Consider the following 15603-nt stretch of genomic DNA (forward strand, 5'->3'; position numbering starts at 1 on the left):
AAATGGCAAGTCACGGCAGTGAGCTATGCCTAAGACTAAAGGAGATTTTATGCCACTAGATCCGAATTTTTTAAGATTTCTCTGTCCAAATTTGCCAGCTAGTGGAGTGTACAATAAGTTTTTTTTGGAAATCCTAAAACATGAATCAAAATAATAAAGAATTTTGAGGATATGCCCTAAATTTTGCTCAGAAATTCTGCAAAGTTATTCAAATCCTATTATAAGTGTCACAAGCTAAAACAAAACCTTGAAGTATGTACAAATTCCTTTTGGGATTGTGTAGTTACATACCGAAAGTAATAGACAGTTTGAAAATACAGGTACGACAAAAATGGAAGTTCGGAAGTGGTAGAATTTTTTTACTTCTAAACCAAAAATACTTTTAACTGTGGTAATCTCAAACTTGCGCCTCATTCGGGAGGAAAGGTCGTTTGTTAATGTGTCAATTACAAGGAATAAAAAGTTTGAAGATAATTTACTACTTATGGAATTCCATTAACAAAAGCCACTAGACGAACTTATTTAGTCACCTTGCCAATTCGCATTACCATTACTTGGAAAAGGACTCATCCATAAGTTTATTTTTAAAAAAGTAAATGTAATATCGAATTCGCATACCCCATTCAATCATGTATGTAATCCAATTCACTCCGTCGGTGCATCCGATGTAATCTATCCGAAAACGTTTCTCAACCGTTATCTCATACGTGGTTAATGTATTTTCCTGCTTAACTCCTAAATGAACGGCAATATTGTCAGCATTTTGAGAGGTGCTATCAGTAACTCATTCAGGTATGCAAAAGTAGACCAGATAGAACTAACTGAGCTCGACGATTTCTGCAAAGTCAGCTGCGTAATTGGTCGCTTTGCCTTTGGACACGTTGTATACTGGAGAAGAGTACTTCGTTGCGACAATCGCGGCCTAAAAGGCAGTCACTCAGGTTAAGAGGTTAAGTGCTAATGAGAATATGACGGATGCAATTCTGACATTGGCTAAAAGGCACTAATTGGAGATAAAATATGCTTACCGGTGTTCCTATTCCACTGAAAGTACAAGTAAGCTTGACGCTTGTCATGCCCAGAGCATCAATGAAAAATGGTTTATTTGGGTCCGGAATCAAACCATCTGCATGATTAAATAGTAAAAAGTACAATTGATGGTACAAGTTGTAAGAAATCTCTGAATTTTTGAGCTGCTTCAATTTACCTTGGATTGAAGGTGTCCAAACGTCGTCGGGGAATACAGCAATTGATACACCAATCACGTATGTTCTTTTTGGCAAAAACGTGATCCAACGTAAATCTTTCGAAATTTTTCCTGCCAATGTCACTAACGCGTGATATGGACGCACTAAAATAATTTTTAAAAGAACCTGTTAACACAAGAAATTTTACAGTAATTGTAATTTAGACTGCATTTTAGTTCAAATTGCACAGTTTTAAAAACAAATAATTAAACAAATTCCTTTAAAATACCCAATGAGCACCTGCCTTGATAGTATGCGCAGCTGAAGTAACTGGTGGTGCAGTCGTCGCCTATTATTGGGAAAGTCTGGTTGCCAACCATAACAGCCTACAAGAGAAAAGGTCGAAATTATCCCTTTTAAGAGTAGTTGTGATACAGTAAAACTGCGCTTTACCTTATACACATCAGGTAGAACAGCCTGAAGCGTAAAAAAGCTGTTTGCTGGACCTCTGATTATTCTTGCATCACCTTTAATCGAGCTGATTTGTGCATCTAATATTTCAAAGAAATAAAGAAAGTAGTGAATTTCATCTAAAATTTGGCTTTAAGGGAACGAGTGGGCTGTTTTTGAATTACCTTAGTAAAATCTTGAAGGCAAAAAAGCGACTTATTAAAAAAAACTTATCTAATACCGCTTTGAGAGTTTTAAAATCTACAGGTTTTCACTAATTGATGATCAGAGTAAAGTGTGTATCAACCAAAAAACCAAAATTGCGAGAGAATATGTGAAAGTAAGCATGAATAACACAGATGCACCAAGTTCATTTTAGACAGCATAAATCTCTTACTCGAACCCAACCAGAGGAAGAAAAAAATGAGAAATAGGACTTTTTCCACCATAAAAGGAACGATTATGCGTGCTGGATCAGAAAGCCCGCAATATAAGGCGTTCAGGTGATGTCGCCAGACTTGCCTCTTTTGATTGGCCCAACCTGCCTGACCCCTTTTTACTGGAGATCGGTACTTCGACAGCGGTTGCAATATGGTCCCGGATAAAGATATGCTCACGATGTCATAACTTTGAGAAGCTCTAAAATGAAGTTTGGTCCTAAATTCTGATGAAATCGTCGGTTTGATCTTATAAGATGGAGTTACATGGGGAAGAAAGAGAGCATTTATTTTGTGCTCTAGTATTTTCAATTTTTTTTTTTAATGAGATTGTGCAGCTTAAGCTGAATTAAGTATTTGCCAAGGGCTTCTTAAAATTTACTTACTGAGGCAAGCACCAACACAATATGCCATCATTTCCCCACAAGACATTACCTTGCGAATCCCAATTCCATAAGAACTCTGTATCTCCAAAATCAAACGACTCAATCCTAGTTAGCTAACTCCGTTTCTGTTTCTCTATTCTTGATTCCGCGGCTTCAACTTCCTAGTGTTATTCCCATGTCGCTGTCTACTATTAGGACAGTACAGGATAAGTTGAGGATAACGATCAGGACAAGCCAGTGTTGCTGGTCAACCTCCACATCCATCCCTCCCTCCCTCTCCGTCAATGTAAAGTGAAGATCTCAGGGAGAGGCTATTTGCTCAAATGCATGGGTGGTGGCACATTGTGCCTTATTTTGTAATAACAGGATCTTCCTTCTTCCATTGACTGGATTGACTAATTCTGCCCCATTTCTATTCTCATTCCGAAGTCTGTCCTTCACACGTTCTAGTTGTATTGCTTTCCATCTTTTCGCACCGCATGGTGTCATTTGATCCTCAACTGGATAAAATGAACGTAGCAAACAATTTTATCTGCATTCCACCAATCACCATCCAAGCAAAATCTTATGGGAATAAATAATTATGCGTGGCACCAGTGTGTACCAATCTTTTGTGCAAGATAAGAGCCACACGACTTCTTTGCAGAGCTATCAACTCTCCTGCTATTCGAATAATAAGCTGGCGCCATGGAGCCCTCTAACCCTGCTTGTGCCACCAATCCTGCGTTCTCGCTCTAAATTTATTCCAAAGCAAATTCAAGAATAATATGCGTTTCACAGTTCATAGAATTCCTAACTAGCACGTATTCTTGATTCGGAAACAGTGATTTATTGTTTTGCTGCATAAACAAGCGATTGGGTTAAAATTACTAGAAGTCCTTTTACAAATCTTTCTGAATTTACTTTTCACCATGGCCGGGAACTTATCACCTTTTAGTAAAGGTGGTCAGTTAACTCATTCAGGGATTATCAGTTGGACAAATACATTTTTTTAAAAATAATCATGCTAAATTTCGAAATCGAAAGCTGTTGACAAAAGTTCATCAAAAGTTCAAGCATCAGGACCATTTCCTTGGGTAAAAGTTGCCTCTACCCCTACATGTGCTCAATCTGCTGAATCCAAAGGTAAAAGAGGATTTATTCATAAATACTGTCATTGTGTTGATAAATTTTTCATTAAATCGATGAAATTCACAAAAAAAATGACACTTCCATTTACCACTTAAAAGGAAGTATGTAATTCGGACCTAATAATCTCTAGGTAATCTGATCTGGTCTGTAAAATTAGTTGCCCTTTCTTCCTGTTTTTTTTTTAAGTTATTTAAGGAGATCGTCTGGTGGATCTCTCAAACCAATTCTTCTTTGATGTGCGCAAAATTTTTCCCACCGCTTTTAAATTGCCAAACACTTCTATTGCAAAAATCATTCGACTAGCGGTTACTCCTTCATCACGCCGTGATCATATGCAGAATGGCGCGATACCTCTAAAGGTCGTCTTGGCGCATTAAACGACTCGGCAACAGGGAGTTGATAAACAATTTCTCCTTTACAAGCCCTCTGTCTCCCCTTCTTTCACTAGTCAGCGACAAGGCCACCTCTCTGTGAAGTTAACAAAGGATTTTTATCCAAGAAAGACGTCAATTAATGCCAAATTAATCACTTAAGGTGTATTGCTTGACACCACCTGATGCGTTGCCACATTTTAGGGTTGTGGGTCCAATAGCCCACGAGTAGCTTTCGGGTCAGGCGTCTCAGAGATTTTGGCAGTAGATTTACTTCTCTTCATCTCAAAACTTTAACCAAAAGGATTTTTAAGGTGTTAGTTGAATTAGTACTTAATAATATCGTAGTATTGCTATTACTTTCTGGTTTACTGAAAAGACAGTACCAGGAATCCAAATTGAAGGTTTTATTCGCAGTAAGACATATCTTCTGCTATAATGAGGGATTTTAATGAAAAAATTATAGTAATTGTAATGCTCAAGTGATCCCAGAGGTCTTTTCAAGATGAATGCACCTAGAGAATGTGTTAGTATAAAGGTACGGAAGAGTTGGTGGGGTGTTAGCGGAAGCGTCATAAGCCAGAAGTTATAGCTCTGGGATGATGTCTGGAACCTGTGGGAACTGAGGTACCTGCTTCGAAAAGCACAGTACCCACACATATATCTCTCTTGTTTAGGTGAGGTAGCGTTTGGTAAGGAGATAAGTGAACGGTTGGAGGGACTGCGATAATTGAAGCTGGACTTAAAACGATGTGTTGGCAATCAAACACGGGCATAAGTTAGTAGCGCCTGATCTGTTACAAAAAATAGGGGCTAAACATCGGAACCTTGAGTTTAATGATTCGAATAATGTCACATGCGACTTTTGTCACCTCTTTAAATAAGAGACGTTGAACTTTCCCTGTTGTATTAAAAGCATGCAGCGATCAATTGACCCCAATCTCCTCATATATTGGATGCACTTTGACCTGGAATCGCTCGTGTTTGGGGATCCAAACATGGACAAGCTATGAATGCGTTGCTTTTTGATGTATGAAATTCTTATAACACCACGAAATTAAGGAGAAATCGTCTACGATCTCTCCACTAATCTTTCGCACAAAAAGCAAATTTCTTTATTAACACGTTCACCTTGATGTTCTTGCTGGGTCTGACATCGTAACTACGGCGTCTTCTTTGACCAATCGCGATAGATTACCCCACCAAGTCGTGTCAAGAACAGATTTGTTGAGTCCAAGGGAATAAAAGGGATGCAGAGCAGTCTTGACATGAGAATAATCACGCCTTTTTGTTGTTTTTGAGCAACAATTAAAATTACATTCGAGTGTTCCTCTCCAGACTAATATGAGAGCACGAGAGAAGCTCAATGAACTAAATTAACCACCAAGTGGACAATGTCGCAGTCAGGGCTTTGCCAAGTGCTTGGCAATGCTACGCATCACACGGTTAGCTCATGCGACATTTTCTCATCACAGGTGCAAATTAGTGTGCGCATAACAGGTTTTGCAGATGAATGTGCACCCAGCTAACCTGAAGATGTGCGAGTCACATTAAACCAATTTATTTTCCTAACAATGTTTAAAAAGGCTCAAGAGTTAACACAATTTCCGTTATGAGATTACATTAAATACCAAGATAATGCACATTTAAGTCAAAGCAAGATAAAGAGATGGGACTTCCGAAGTCACCACAGCCGCCGATCAATGGCATGGATTGATAAATGATGGGAGAAAAAGGGAAGACAATTCAAAAAAGAAATGGGAAGTAAAATCAATGCCTATGGGTATGCTAGAGAAGACCATTCTGGTTGAGTGAAGCAGAGGCGGATTTGAGTCCAGCAAAGACTTGAGCCAACCGCGTCGCATCCTCCGCTCCGGGAACAGCCAATCGCCCAGCAACTGCGCATACGTGAACACGACCTTCGTCGTCACCGGCAGCGATGTATTGGCCAGTGGTATCCCACTTAACCTTGTTCATTGCCCACTGTTTCTTGTTCAGCCATCGCGCAGTTGGAACCTAAACGGGAAATGATAGGGGGGTGAGAATCAGTGACATCACTCAAGACAGATGATTGAATAAGAAAACCAACTAACCTCAATGTCTTCAATGAGGTTCCAGACGTCCAGTCGACCGCTGCCATCCACAGCGACAAAAAGAGCGGGATGGATGGGACTCCAGTCCACACCATAGACACACTCGGAGTAGTCGTCGAAGGTGTGCAGTGGAGTGTGATGGTCTCTCACCGACCACAGCCGAACAGTCCAGTCAAGCGAGGAGGAGAGGAATATGTGTGAGAAAGAGATAGCGCAGGAACTAGGGTGGGTCGCAATACCAGTCACCACCGTAGAGTGCCCTCGGAAAGGCAGTAATCGACGTCCACCGTGGCTTTCCAATGAGACAGACCGACTGAAAGCAGACACATTCAATAGTTACTTAAAAGACTTAAATAGGGTTGTTGAATAAAATGAGAGAACACCTTGAATGACGTTGATCGGTATAGATGCTACCACTCTCCGTACCGACGACAAAGTTGTTCTGATCGCCGGAGAAGAATGCCATACAGGTGGGGTAGAGGTCGAATAAGCTCCCTGGGGTAGCAGAGCCTTCACAGACACGAATGTGCTCCCGCGGGGCACCCAACATGTCCAAACTCCACGAGCACATGGTGCCGTCCGAGCTCAGAGTAATGGCATTGTGGACGTTCTGCGAGCCGATCACCTGCACCGAGTTGACCGGTTGCGTGTGCGCCAGTGTAGTGAAGGTACTACGCTGCACTGGCGTCCGCTTATTTGATCTGAGGGAGGAAAGTTGGGCCAATTAGATCATAGTGCAACACAACCTGTTCAGCTGCAGCACCTCTAATTGGGCAAACTTTTATTCATTATCCTCGTCAAGGGATGTATTTATAAACTACCGACGTCGTGGTCCATTAACAGTCACATTTATAATATGTACGAAAATACGCACGATAATTAGTTGTTCCGACTTCCCATTTTGATGAGCAATAGTTAGATATATTGGAGGGACGATAAGGTTCACCACAAGACGCTTTGGTGACGAAACTTACTGAGGGGATCCAAAGTGGTTCAATCTTTACCGCTCTTGGGATTTCTCGTATATTTGCACTTCGACTCAACAGAAGACCAAATAACCCACAATGCAACACTCTTTACAATCGTAACTATCCAAGCCAACCAAATTTCTAAAACACATTCAGATGCAGTAAAAGGTACCCGGCATTTTCATATTTTCCACTTAAGAAAAATTATTTTTAACTACCAATCGTTTGCATAAAAATAGCAAATTATGACTTATTCATCAATCCACCATTTGCTGATTTCAAGATTAGCTGCATAGCGAGCATAACAAATCCAGAAGAATAGGAAAGAAAACATATTAAATAAGGACCAACAGAACCAACAAGGCAGATAGGAAAACAATCAAATAAGTCACTGGTTTTATCTTATGATCTTGCATGAAAGACCATAAAAGAAAATATTTAAATGTTTCCACAAAATACATGTATCTATCAGGTAGTTGAATGACGTGGAGCGGTTATATATTGGAAATAAATAACTACAGAAAGGCTGTTAAGTGATCAACAATATAAACCATCATCCATTCCTTACAAGATGCTACTTTGCGAATTCCAATTCTATGGAAGGCTGTGTCTTCAAAGTCAAACAACTCAACCATAGCCAATAAACTCTGTTTCCGTCTCGCTACACTTCACATAGCAGTCCCAACTTTCTGGATAAAGACTGGAGCGGACCAATTAGATTTGGCCCGATACAGGTTTACGCATTTAAGTGAGGTGCGAGTTCGCATGAAATAACCGTTTTCCTCGTCCCCCACTTTCCCAATTTATGCTAATGTGTCCCGCAAGTTCTTCTTGACGCGCATTCTACAGACTAGACCAGTCTACTTGTGAGCATGTTCGCAGGGCATCGATTCCTTGCCGCCTAGTTCGCAGGGTCCTCTTCAATTCCATATAGCCAATTTCGAGTGATTCACCTCCAGGACCAAGTCAACACAAACCACTTCTGAAGGGTTGGCTCACCTACCGTGCCTTTTCTATACCCTCTGCCACTTCCACGAAATCAAGCTCTATTTGCCTCATGGAGCAGACAGGCTCCATTGCCATCCATCAGGTGTTGTCGACATTTGATGGTTTGAGAGCCCAAACCAACAAGCATACAATGCAGACAGGAGAGGGCACAACAGAGGCTGCTGGTGGACTGACGTTTGCCCGGACTTCACAACCCATGTGCATAAATCACCGCACTTTGCATATCACAACAAGTGGCAAGTCACGGCAGTGAGCTATGCCCAAAACCGTACAAGGTTTTGCTGTAACCTGGTGGACGCGTAGGATCATCTGTTCACATTTATCATGTTCAAAATGATGCAATCCCGACTATTTTCGGAGAGATCATGCACACCAAATCATGGTGCCAATTAGCTCTTGCCTCATTCATGTTTCGATGCGCAAATAAATTTAGGGGGAAGAAATTTGGTTTGTTGACCGATTTACCAGCAAACTACTCAAATCCACCGTCTGATCTTTCATATGAGGCAATGTAAACCGCCTAAGCATATTGTCGTACCTCTTTTTTTGCTTCGCTGTACCTCTTTGCTCCCTCTTTAACATTTCGATGCGTATTGAAAATATTTTTTGACTCCATTACTGAACAGTACCCACACCACCGATTTTACTGTTGCTGTTGTTTCTCGATGGGAATGTCTGCTCCCTTAGCTGTACGTTTTCCGCCTCTTCACAATTTATGCAAAATTAGAATCACGACGAATTTGAACAGACAGTTCCCAACGTTTGAGTTCCGTCGTCCAATTACGTATACTGCTCTCGTCGCATGTCTGAGCTAGTGAGAGTGATTCGCTGCAACTGAATCAAGCAGTTTTACAGGTAACAACAGACACACTGTTAAAATTCCGGATTAGACCACTCAAGTCAACAAAACATTTGCGCCAAACTTTCAAAGTCATAAAAACAGTAGCGTCTGTTTCGTCTTCGTTCATTTAAGGATGAAAAAGTTGGGCCACTTCCCTGAACATTCACACGTCCGGAGCAAGGTGAAATTCATTCCTTAATCCAAATGTTGCTGTTTTAGGAAACATTTAGGTTTTTTGAAAAAAAAAACCAGCACCACATATCTTCAATTCTCATATGTAATAGTGGAAAAGAATAGGTCAATTCTTGGTCACTCAAGCGCACTTGACAAACATATTCATTTACTTATTCCAGTGTTGGTTATTTTAGTTTGAAAATTATTAAGCAAATACAAGGCACAAACCGGTTAACCCAGACACGTGCTTTAGAAGTCATTCGAAAGACAACATAAATTGCCACGTATTACACCTAGACATCTGAATTAAGGTTATCAAAAGCAAAGCTTCAATTGAACTTTGCAACAGAAATTATTCAGGCCTCTCAGAGATATTGAGAAAATGTCTAGATTTTGACAAACAAAGACGGTCTATCCCACCAGTCTTACTTAAGAATGAAACAAATCATCCGCCAAACAAGTTCCTAACCACCCGTTAGTTTGCCAATGTGGCGTTTACTGGTAGAGGGCTAAGGTCAAAGCTGTCGACAATGAATGCCAAAAAATATGCATGAAGAAATGGGCCAACCGACTCAGATGAGTCCCAGGAACTACTTAAATCAGCCCACACATTAGATCACTTATTTTCTCTACTTCTCTATGGAAAACTCATTCACCATAAAATTTTGTGACAAAGTCTTACAAATCAACAGATAATTTTAATACGTCTTTCAAATTCTATAAAATATCGTTAATTCGCATTTTCTTCACATGAGACAGCTTTGCCTGGTTCTTGAGCATTCATGCACCAAAAGAAACTATTATTTTTCCATCAAATGGTCTGGGAATATGACTTATTCTAAGAGCGGAACAAAACATAAAGTGCTAATCACTAAACTCAATGCGTCCCGGAAAATTAATTCATCTGTTTTTAACACGATTTGGGGCAAGCAATCAAAAGGACTGGCAAAAACAAGTGTCATCCATGCGTGACCCTTGCAGTGATTGTGTTGAAAAAATACTTAAATCAAAACGAACTAAAATTAGGGCACTTATGTCAAACTTTTAAGCCAGCACAGAGCATGCAATTTGAGACTTGGTTCTCAGTTCACCATTTCTTCAAAATGAAATTTTTTTAAAAAACTAGGTCAATAGACCCAAAAATGCATAGGAAAACGAAACTAGTTTCAAGTATACATTTAACTAGGTAGACTAATCGTTTCTTGTAGTTTCTAAATTTCGTTTCAGTAACATACCATTCCGTCAGTGCTGCTTCAATTAACACTTCCTTAGACCTTCTGTGCATTTACAATAAAGCTTTCTCCGGGATCGTGAAAATTATACCTTCTTTGGAGAGGACTCGGGCTCTACGTTAGTGGTAGTGATAAGTGAATGCGGTCCATGTGAACAAACGATCCAAATTATCCGATTGGGCATCAAATCTAAATATTAGCACTCAAACCAATTCTAGAAAAGTAGATGAATAGGGTCACCAGTTTCGTCGAGTTATCAAGCACTTTTGCAATAAAATGAAGCGATTCAAGGAGATTTGAAGCAGGATATATTAGGAGGACAAACTCACCGACTGTCCCAGAGCACGACCTGACCTGAGTAGGTCCCACCAATGACGAGGTTAGGGTGGAAGCGGACCATGGCGGCGGCGGTGATTGGTTCATTGCAGTGAAAGCGGAACTCGGGCGAGCCACGAGTGGGGAACTTGAGGTTCCACACCATGCAACAGCCTGCTGGCTCCCCAGCTGCCTCCTCATTGGCGCTGTAGGCGGCCAATAGAAGCTCGGGGAAGACCGGTGACCAATCCAAATCCACCACGGCACGTCTGCTATTCCAGTGCTCCGCGTAGAGATCCAAGATATGCGGGAGTAGCTCCTCTTGCCTGGGGCAGGATTAACAACCGCTACTTCGCGTCAACTTAACTGACTGATAAATCCCCATTCTCACAAATTAAAACCCCATGTAAATCAGCAGGACTCGATCAAGCAAAGTTGGCTTGGTACGTAAGGGTTGATCGAAACGGCACAATTGTCACAAATGATCCCATTGACACCAAATTAGGAGATCAGCACTCCTGAGAAGAGCCCAAACTCTTGGAAAAATAGCGTCTCTTCTTTACTTAGAGCGCATTTAACTAGCTCACCAATACCCCTGAGAAGGATAAATTAGATGATAGTATTGCGCCCGTGGAAGTATCAGCACAAACAAGATCTGAGGGTTAAGACATAATTGAACTCCTCTAAAAGGCTAACAGTATCTTCTCATTCGGATTAGTTCTATAACGTGGAAAAAACTCACTAGACAGAATTGGAGCAGCAGCATTTCACCCGTCAAAGACTCTTTTTTTCACGTGAACAAGTTTGCTGCAACGATTGAAACAAACCAGATCTACTCTGCCTTATCCAAATTAAACATAAAAAAGCTGCAAAGAGCAGAGCAAGTTAATGCAAACTTGGAAATTTAAATATATTACTTCCTATCTATCTAACAAGGTAGCAAACGGAGTTAGGAACGCAAAGGAACGAGTACAACACCGCTGCTTTGATGGAAAAGCCAAACAACGTTTGCTTCGGATTCGCACGGGCAAACGAATGTATTCAGCTTCTGAATAAGCTGTACATGCATACTTGCTTAGGAAAATAGTCTACACAATACTCAAAGCACTTCGAAACTTTTTTCCTCTGCCCTAGGTATTATCACATTTGCCAATCTTACGCCTGGAATACAAGAGTATCTAACGGAAAAAATAGGTTTGCCTAATGCCTTGCAAACTAAGAATGGTAACAAAGGAGCCATCGTAATTAAAACAAGATTTACTAAAAGTGGTTTTTTAGGACGAAGAACAGAAACCTGCGGAATGGTTTCTATTTCACGATTCACTCAACAAAAAGTGCAAATATAATGACCCTCTATGGCCTAGATGGTTTGGGATCATATGAAACTTTTTTTCTTGGAACCTAGAATCATATCCTAGCATACCAACTATTTAACTCCAAAACCGATTTTTAGGATTGATTTTTTAAATACAAAAATGTTAGGGGTTCAAGGATCTCGAGAAGAAATCCATTACGATATTCACCAGCGCAACACCTTACAAGGCGCCCTTATTGAGAAATCACTTCCAGCCTAAATCGAACATGACACAATTGTGACCTATCAGAACTACTTAGTTAGTAATTGGCTCCTCAAATTTTATAATTTACTTAATAAAGCAGCATCTGCGACCTTAAAGGCGGTAACCATTACGGAGGGTGGTCACGCTGACTTCTCACATCTTCACTCGTCTCTAACATCCCCTAATTGGCATAAATGGAATTAGGATTCATTTACACAAAGATGTTCATTAAAAAGGATAACTCTTATGTGGTTTTAAGGATTCCGGAAGTGACCGTTAGTGCGACCTTGAAGAGCGCGCACGTCGTCATTGCGGGCTTGACTCTACGCTGGGCTACACTGAGGCGACTGTCTGTAGCCATGGCTTTGGCAATAGTTTCTCACGTTTGTGCTGAGCTCCGCATGCAAACACAGGAATCAACTAAGCGAACAGACTTGATGCCGAAAAGTAAGGCAGCCTAAATTATCTCTAAAAGCAAAAAATCAAACGAAAACAATAAACCAACGCGCAAAAGAGCGAACAACGAAGAGCTGAAGACGTCTCACCTTTTAGAGTACTGTAGAAAGGAAATGCGGGCAACTTACACCACATCAGACAGTTTTAAGGATTCACAGCTCCTAGTTTAAGAAGTCCCCTCTGTTTACCCAAAATACTCGAATAAGAATGTTGTGTTTCAGAACTGTCCATCTAATTGCTAAATATCAATGCTTGAACCTTTTAAAAGGGGTTTTTGATAAGAAAGGATACTTCTTTATTTCTTCTACACTTTCCCACAACCGCGTACTCCCTTAGTAACAAAACTAGCATATAATTTGGACATCAATACTTTTCATAAAATCGGAACTTACGATTCTTCCTTTGTAGCGATATTAGTGTAGTCCTGGAAGAGCTGATCCTTTTCGCACAGTGCCCTTTCAACAATCCGAGCGGATCTGTCAAAGAAAGTGCGAAATCCTTCCGACAGAAGCATCTGCTGTTTCTGCTCCTCAGTCAGCTCAACAACTGGGAATTTTTTTAGAAAATGGAAAGAGTAATTCGAAACCAAAATTAGTGGGTTACATCCTCTATCTAATAACGTACGAGCAGACTCCTGCAGTTCTTCCTTGGGTATTAGAGCGCTCTGTTTGGGGATTTCACCGTGGACGCTCTTTAGCATCTTCGCATCGGACCTATCATCGTCGTAGGGACTGCCAATCAGTTGACCATCGTTCTCTATCGGGGAGTCATCGTATGTAAGGACTGGAAACAAAAAATTGGCAAGCTACTGACTTTTGTGCTAAAATAATATTTCCTTTTAAAATTTATTTAAGACTTTCATGGGTTAGCGGTCAACATTAGTGGGAGATGAATGAAAACAATGGATATAAAGCCCAAAAACGAATGAAAATGTATTGAAAATGAGCAGATGGGGCAATGGTGGAGGGATAAACGAATGAATGAATGAGTAGGGAGTGAATGACTAAACAAGCAAATAAGTGGGTCTGGAAAAGACATGTATCCAAGCTAAGTGACTATCAAGAATGGATAGCAAAAATGAGGATGAAAGGACCAGACGTGGATAGATGCATGCGGGATAGGAGGGTGGTTAAAAGCAATTGATCAGAGCGACAACAAAGAAGCGTGAGGGTAGAATGCATTCATACCAGTTCAACTTACCATAATAGTCCATAGCACCAGCTGAAACAGGATCAGTAAAGAGAATAAAATGTCGGAAATACACATGACTCAAATAAAATAATAATGCTCCATACATTATCACACAGCTAATGTGGGATTAAGCTGTCCAGTAATCCGACATCTATCAACTACATGTTAGAGATAAAACATATTTAGAATGTTCAGATACTTGTATAGATAATTTCTATGCCCTTTTACTATCATACACTAAAAGCTGCCGCACAGCTAATGGTAAAAGTTTGTTTTACTCAGCCAGTAGACAACACTTCCATAAATTCTGAAGCAATCTTACTTGATCGGGACAAAAGGTGACTGCGGTCTGAATTCCAGACTATAATTCGGTAAGGTGCATAAGCATAAGCGTGCTAAATTCTGCGATTGGCAGTTTTCATGAATCGAAAAGCAATAAAAAGCAATGATAGTACTGTCGGATATACAGGAAACTAAAACTATTATTAACAGTAATACGTTTAGTCAGTAAGATTAAAATTGCGCATGAGTGAATAGCTAGAGTAAAAGAAGATGGGAAACAGCCACGAAAAGTATCAGCGTGGTTACAGGAAATGCTTACGGTCCCGGTTGACGTTAAGTTCCACTGTTTGGGTTTCTTTGGCATAACTATCACGTGGATGTGGCTGAACATCAAACTCTGATACGAGACAATATTGCAGCTTCTTTGGCTTCTTAATGATTGGGAAAGGTCTAAAACTTTTAAGAAATCATTATAGAGTTACTTAGTTGCTTCTTCAGAAGTTCCAATCGAATCTGCGTCCATCTCCGAAGAGTTTGGCTCCTTTAATGAGCCGATCCCTAGGTTCTTCAGAAGGGCGTCAGCTTCATCACGCAGATCAGCTGACGAAGACGTGTTAGAAATACCGCTGAGGCCCTGACGCCTTAGCTCCTCCCTTTTGAATTTCTCTTCGCGCAGTGCACGCAACCTTTCCTTTTTTTGTTCTAATTCAGCTTTTCGATCCGCTGCTGTAGACATCCTCGATGCCCCCTAAGTTTGTCAGTTTGCGTCTAATTATACCAACGAGACAGTGATCAATAAGATTATGATTATCTAGCATCATCGTTAACATACCTTAAAAGCTAAGAAATTCTGCAATAAATTAAACTTTGCAAAATACCGGAGTAGGTGGGCAAAGGTGTAAACGACAAAAACCCAACTTAAATTACTGAACAGTTATGCCTAAACAGAGCAGAATACCTCTTTGTTCCATATTTGGCAATAATGTTAATGTATAAATTTGTATTAGCAGAGTAATGTAAAACATAAAATTTATTTTTAAAAGATATACTGGGTGATTAAAGGCGAGAACTTAAGCTATTTCTCATTTAGTGGGCTTAACTACTCTAACATATATTGTAATACGATAGTGGTTTACCCCTTGGTTCTGGTGAGGCGCCACTTTTGAACTTTGAATTAGCCCTCTTGTGCCTCGCTGGGTGGGCTGGCCTTTTGGGCCATGCCATTAGCTCAGGCACCTTCTCCGTGCTGAATATATATATTCTGCCCGAGTATTGTGTCTCCTTTCGTCTTCAGGGAGTCTCGGGACGCTACATTGGTGGCAGCGGAAAGCGAACCCGATCTTGGAAGACGTATCCTGATTTTCCACTTCTGCGTGATAAGCCTTATTGGAGTGGAAGAAGTACATATGCTACGGATGGGAGAATGGTGATGATTCCTAACAGAAGGGTTGGTGTTGACGTCTACCTTCGGCATCTCTCCCAGTCCCGTGTTCTGCAGAAAAGCTGTTAACAACTGAAGCGG

General features: G+C 40.5%; 2 protein-coding genes across 2 annotated transcripts; both read right to left on the reverse strand. All coding sequences in view use genetic code 11, as the record gives it.

Moving 5' to 3' along the window:
• Positions 1–70: 70 nt before the first annotated feature.
• Positions 71–2506, reverse strand: EGR_09403 (hypothetical protein; the record flags this gene model as incomplete). The annotated part of the gene is made up of 6 exons (XM_024498652.1): positions 71–133; positions 292–481; positions 555–727; positions 1029–1373; positions 1641–1738; positions 2461–2506. The coding sequence occupies 6 exons, from the start codon at positions 2504–2506 to the stop codon at positions 71–73; spliced, it is 915 nt and encodes a 304-aa protein (XP_024346941.1).
• Positions 2507–5750: 3244 nt separating this feature from the next.
• On the reverse strand, positions 5751–14817 carry EGR_09404 (Cytoplasmic dynein 1 intermediate chain; the record flags this gene model as incomplete). The annotated part of the gene is made up of 8 exons (XM_024498653.1): positions 5751–5978; positions 6056–6315; positions 6449–6756; positions 10608–10919; positions 13001–13154; positions 13233–13391; positions 14401–14531; positions 14564–14817. The coding sequence occupies 8 exons, from the start codon at positions 14815–14817 to the stop codon at positions 5751–5753; spliced, it is 1806 nt and encodes a 601-aa protein (XP_024346942.1).
• Positions 14818–15603: the final 786 nt, after the last annotated feature.

The sequence above is a fragment of the Echinococcus granulosus genome (assembly GCF_000524195.1).
Source record: "Echinococcus granulosus chromosome Unknown EG_S00146, whole genome shotgun sequence".
Taxonomy (NCBI): domain Eukaryota; kingdom Metazoa; phylum Platyhelminthes; class Cestoda; order Cyclophyllidea; family Taeniidae; genus Echinococcus; species Echinococcus granulosus.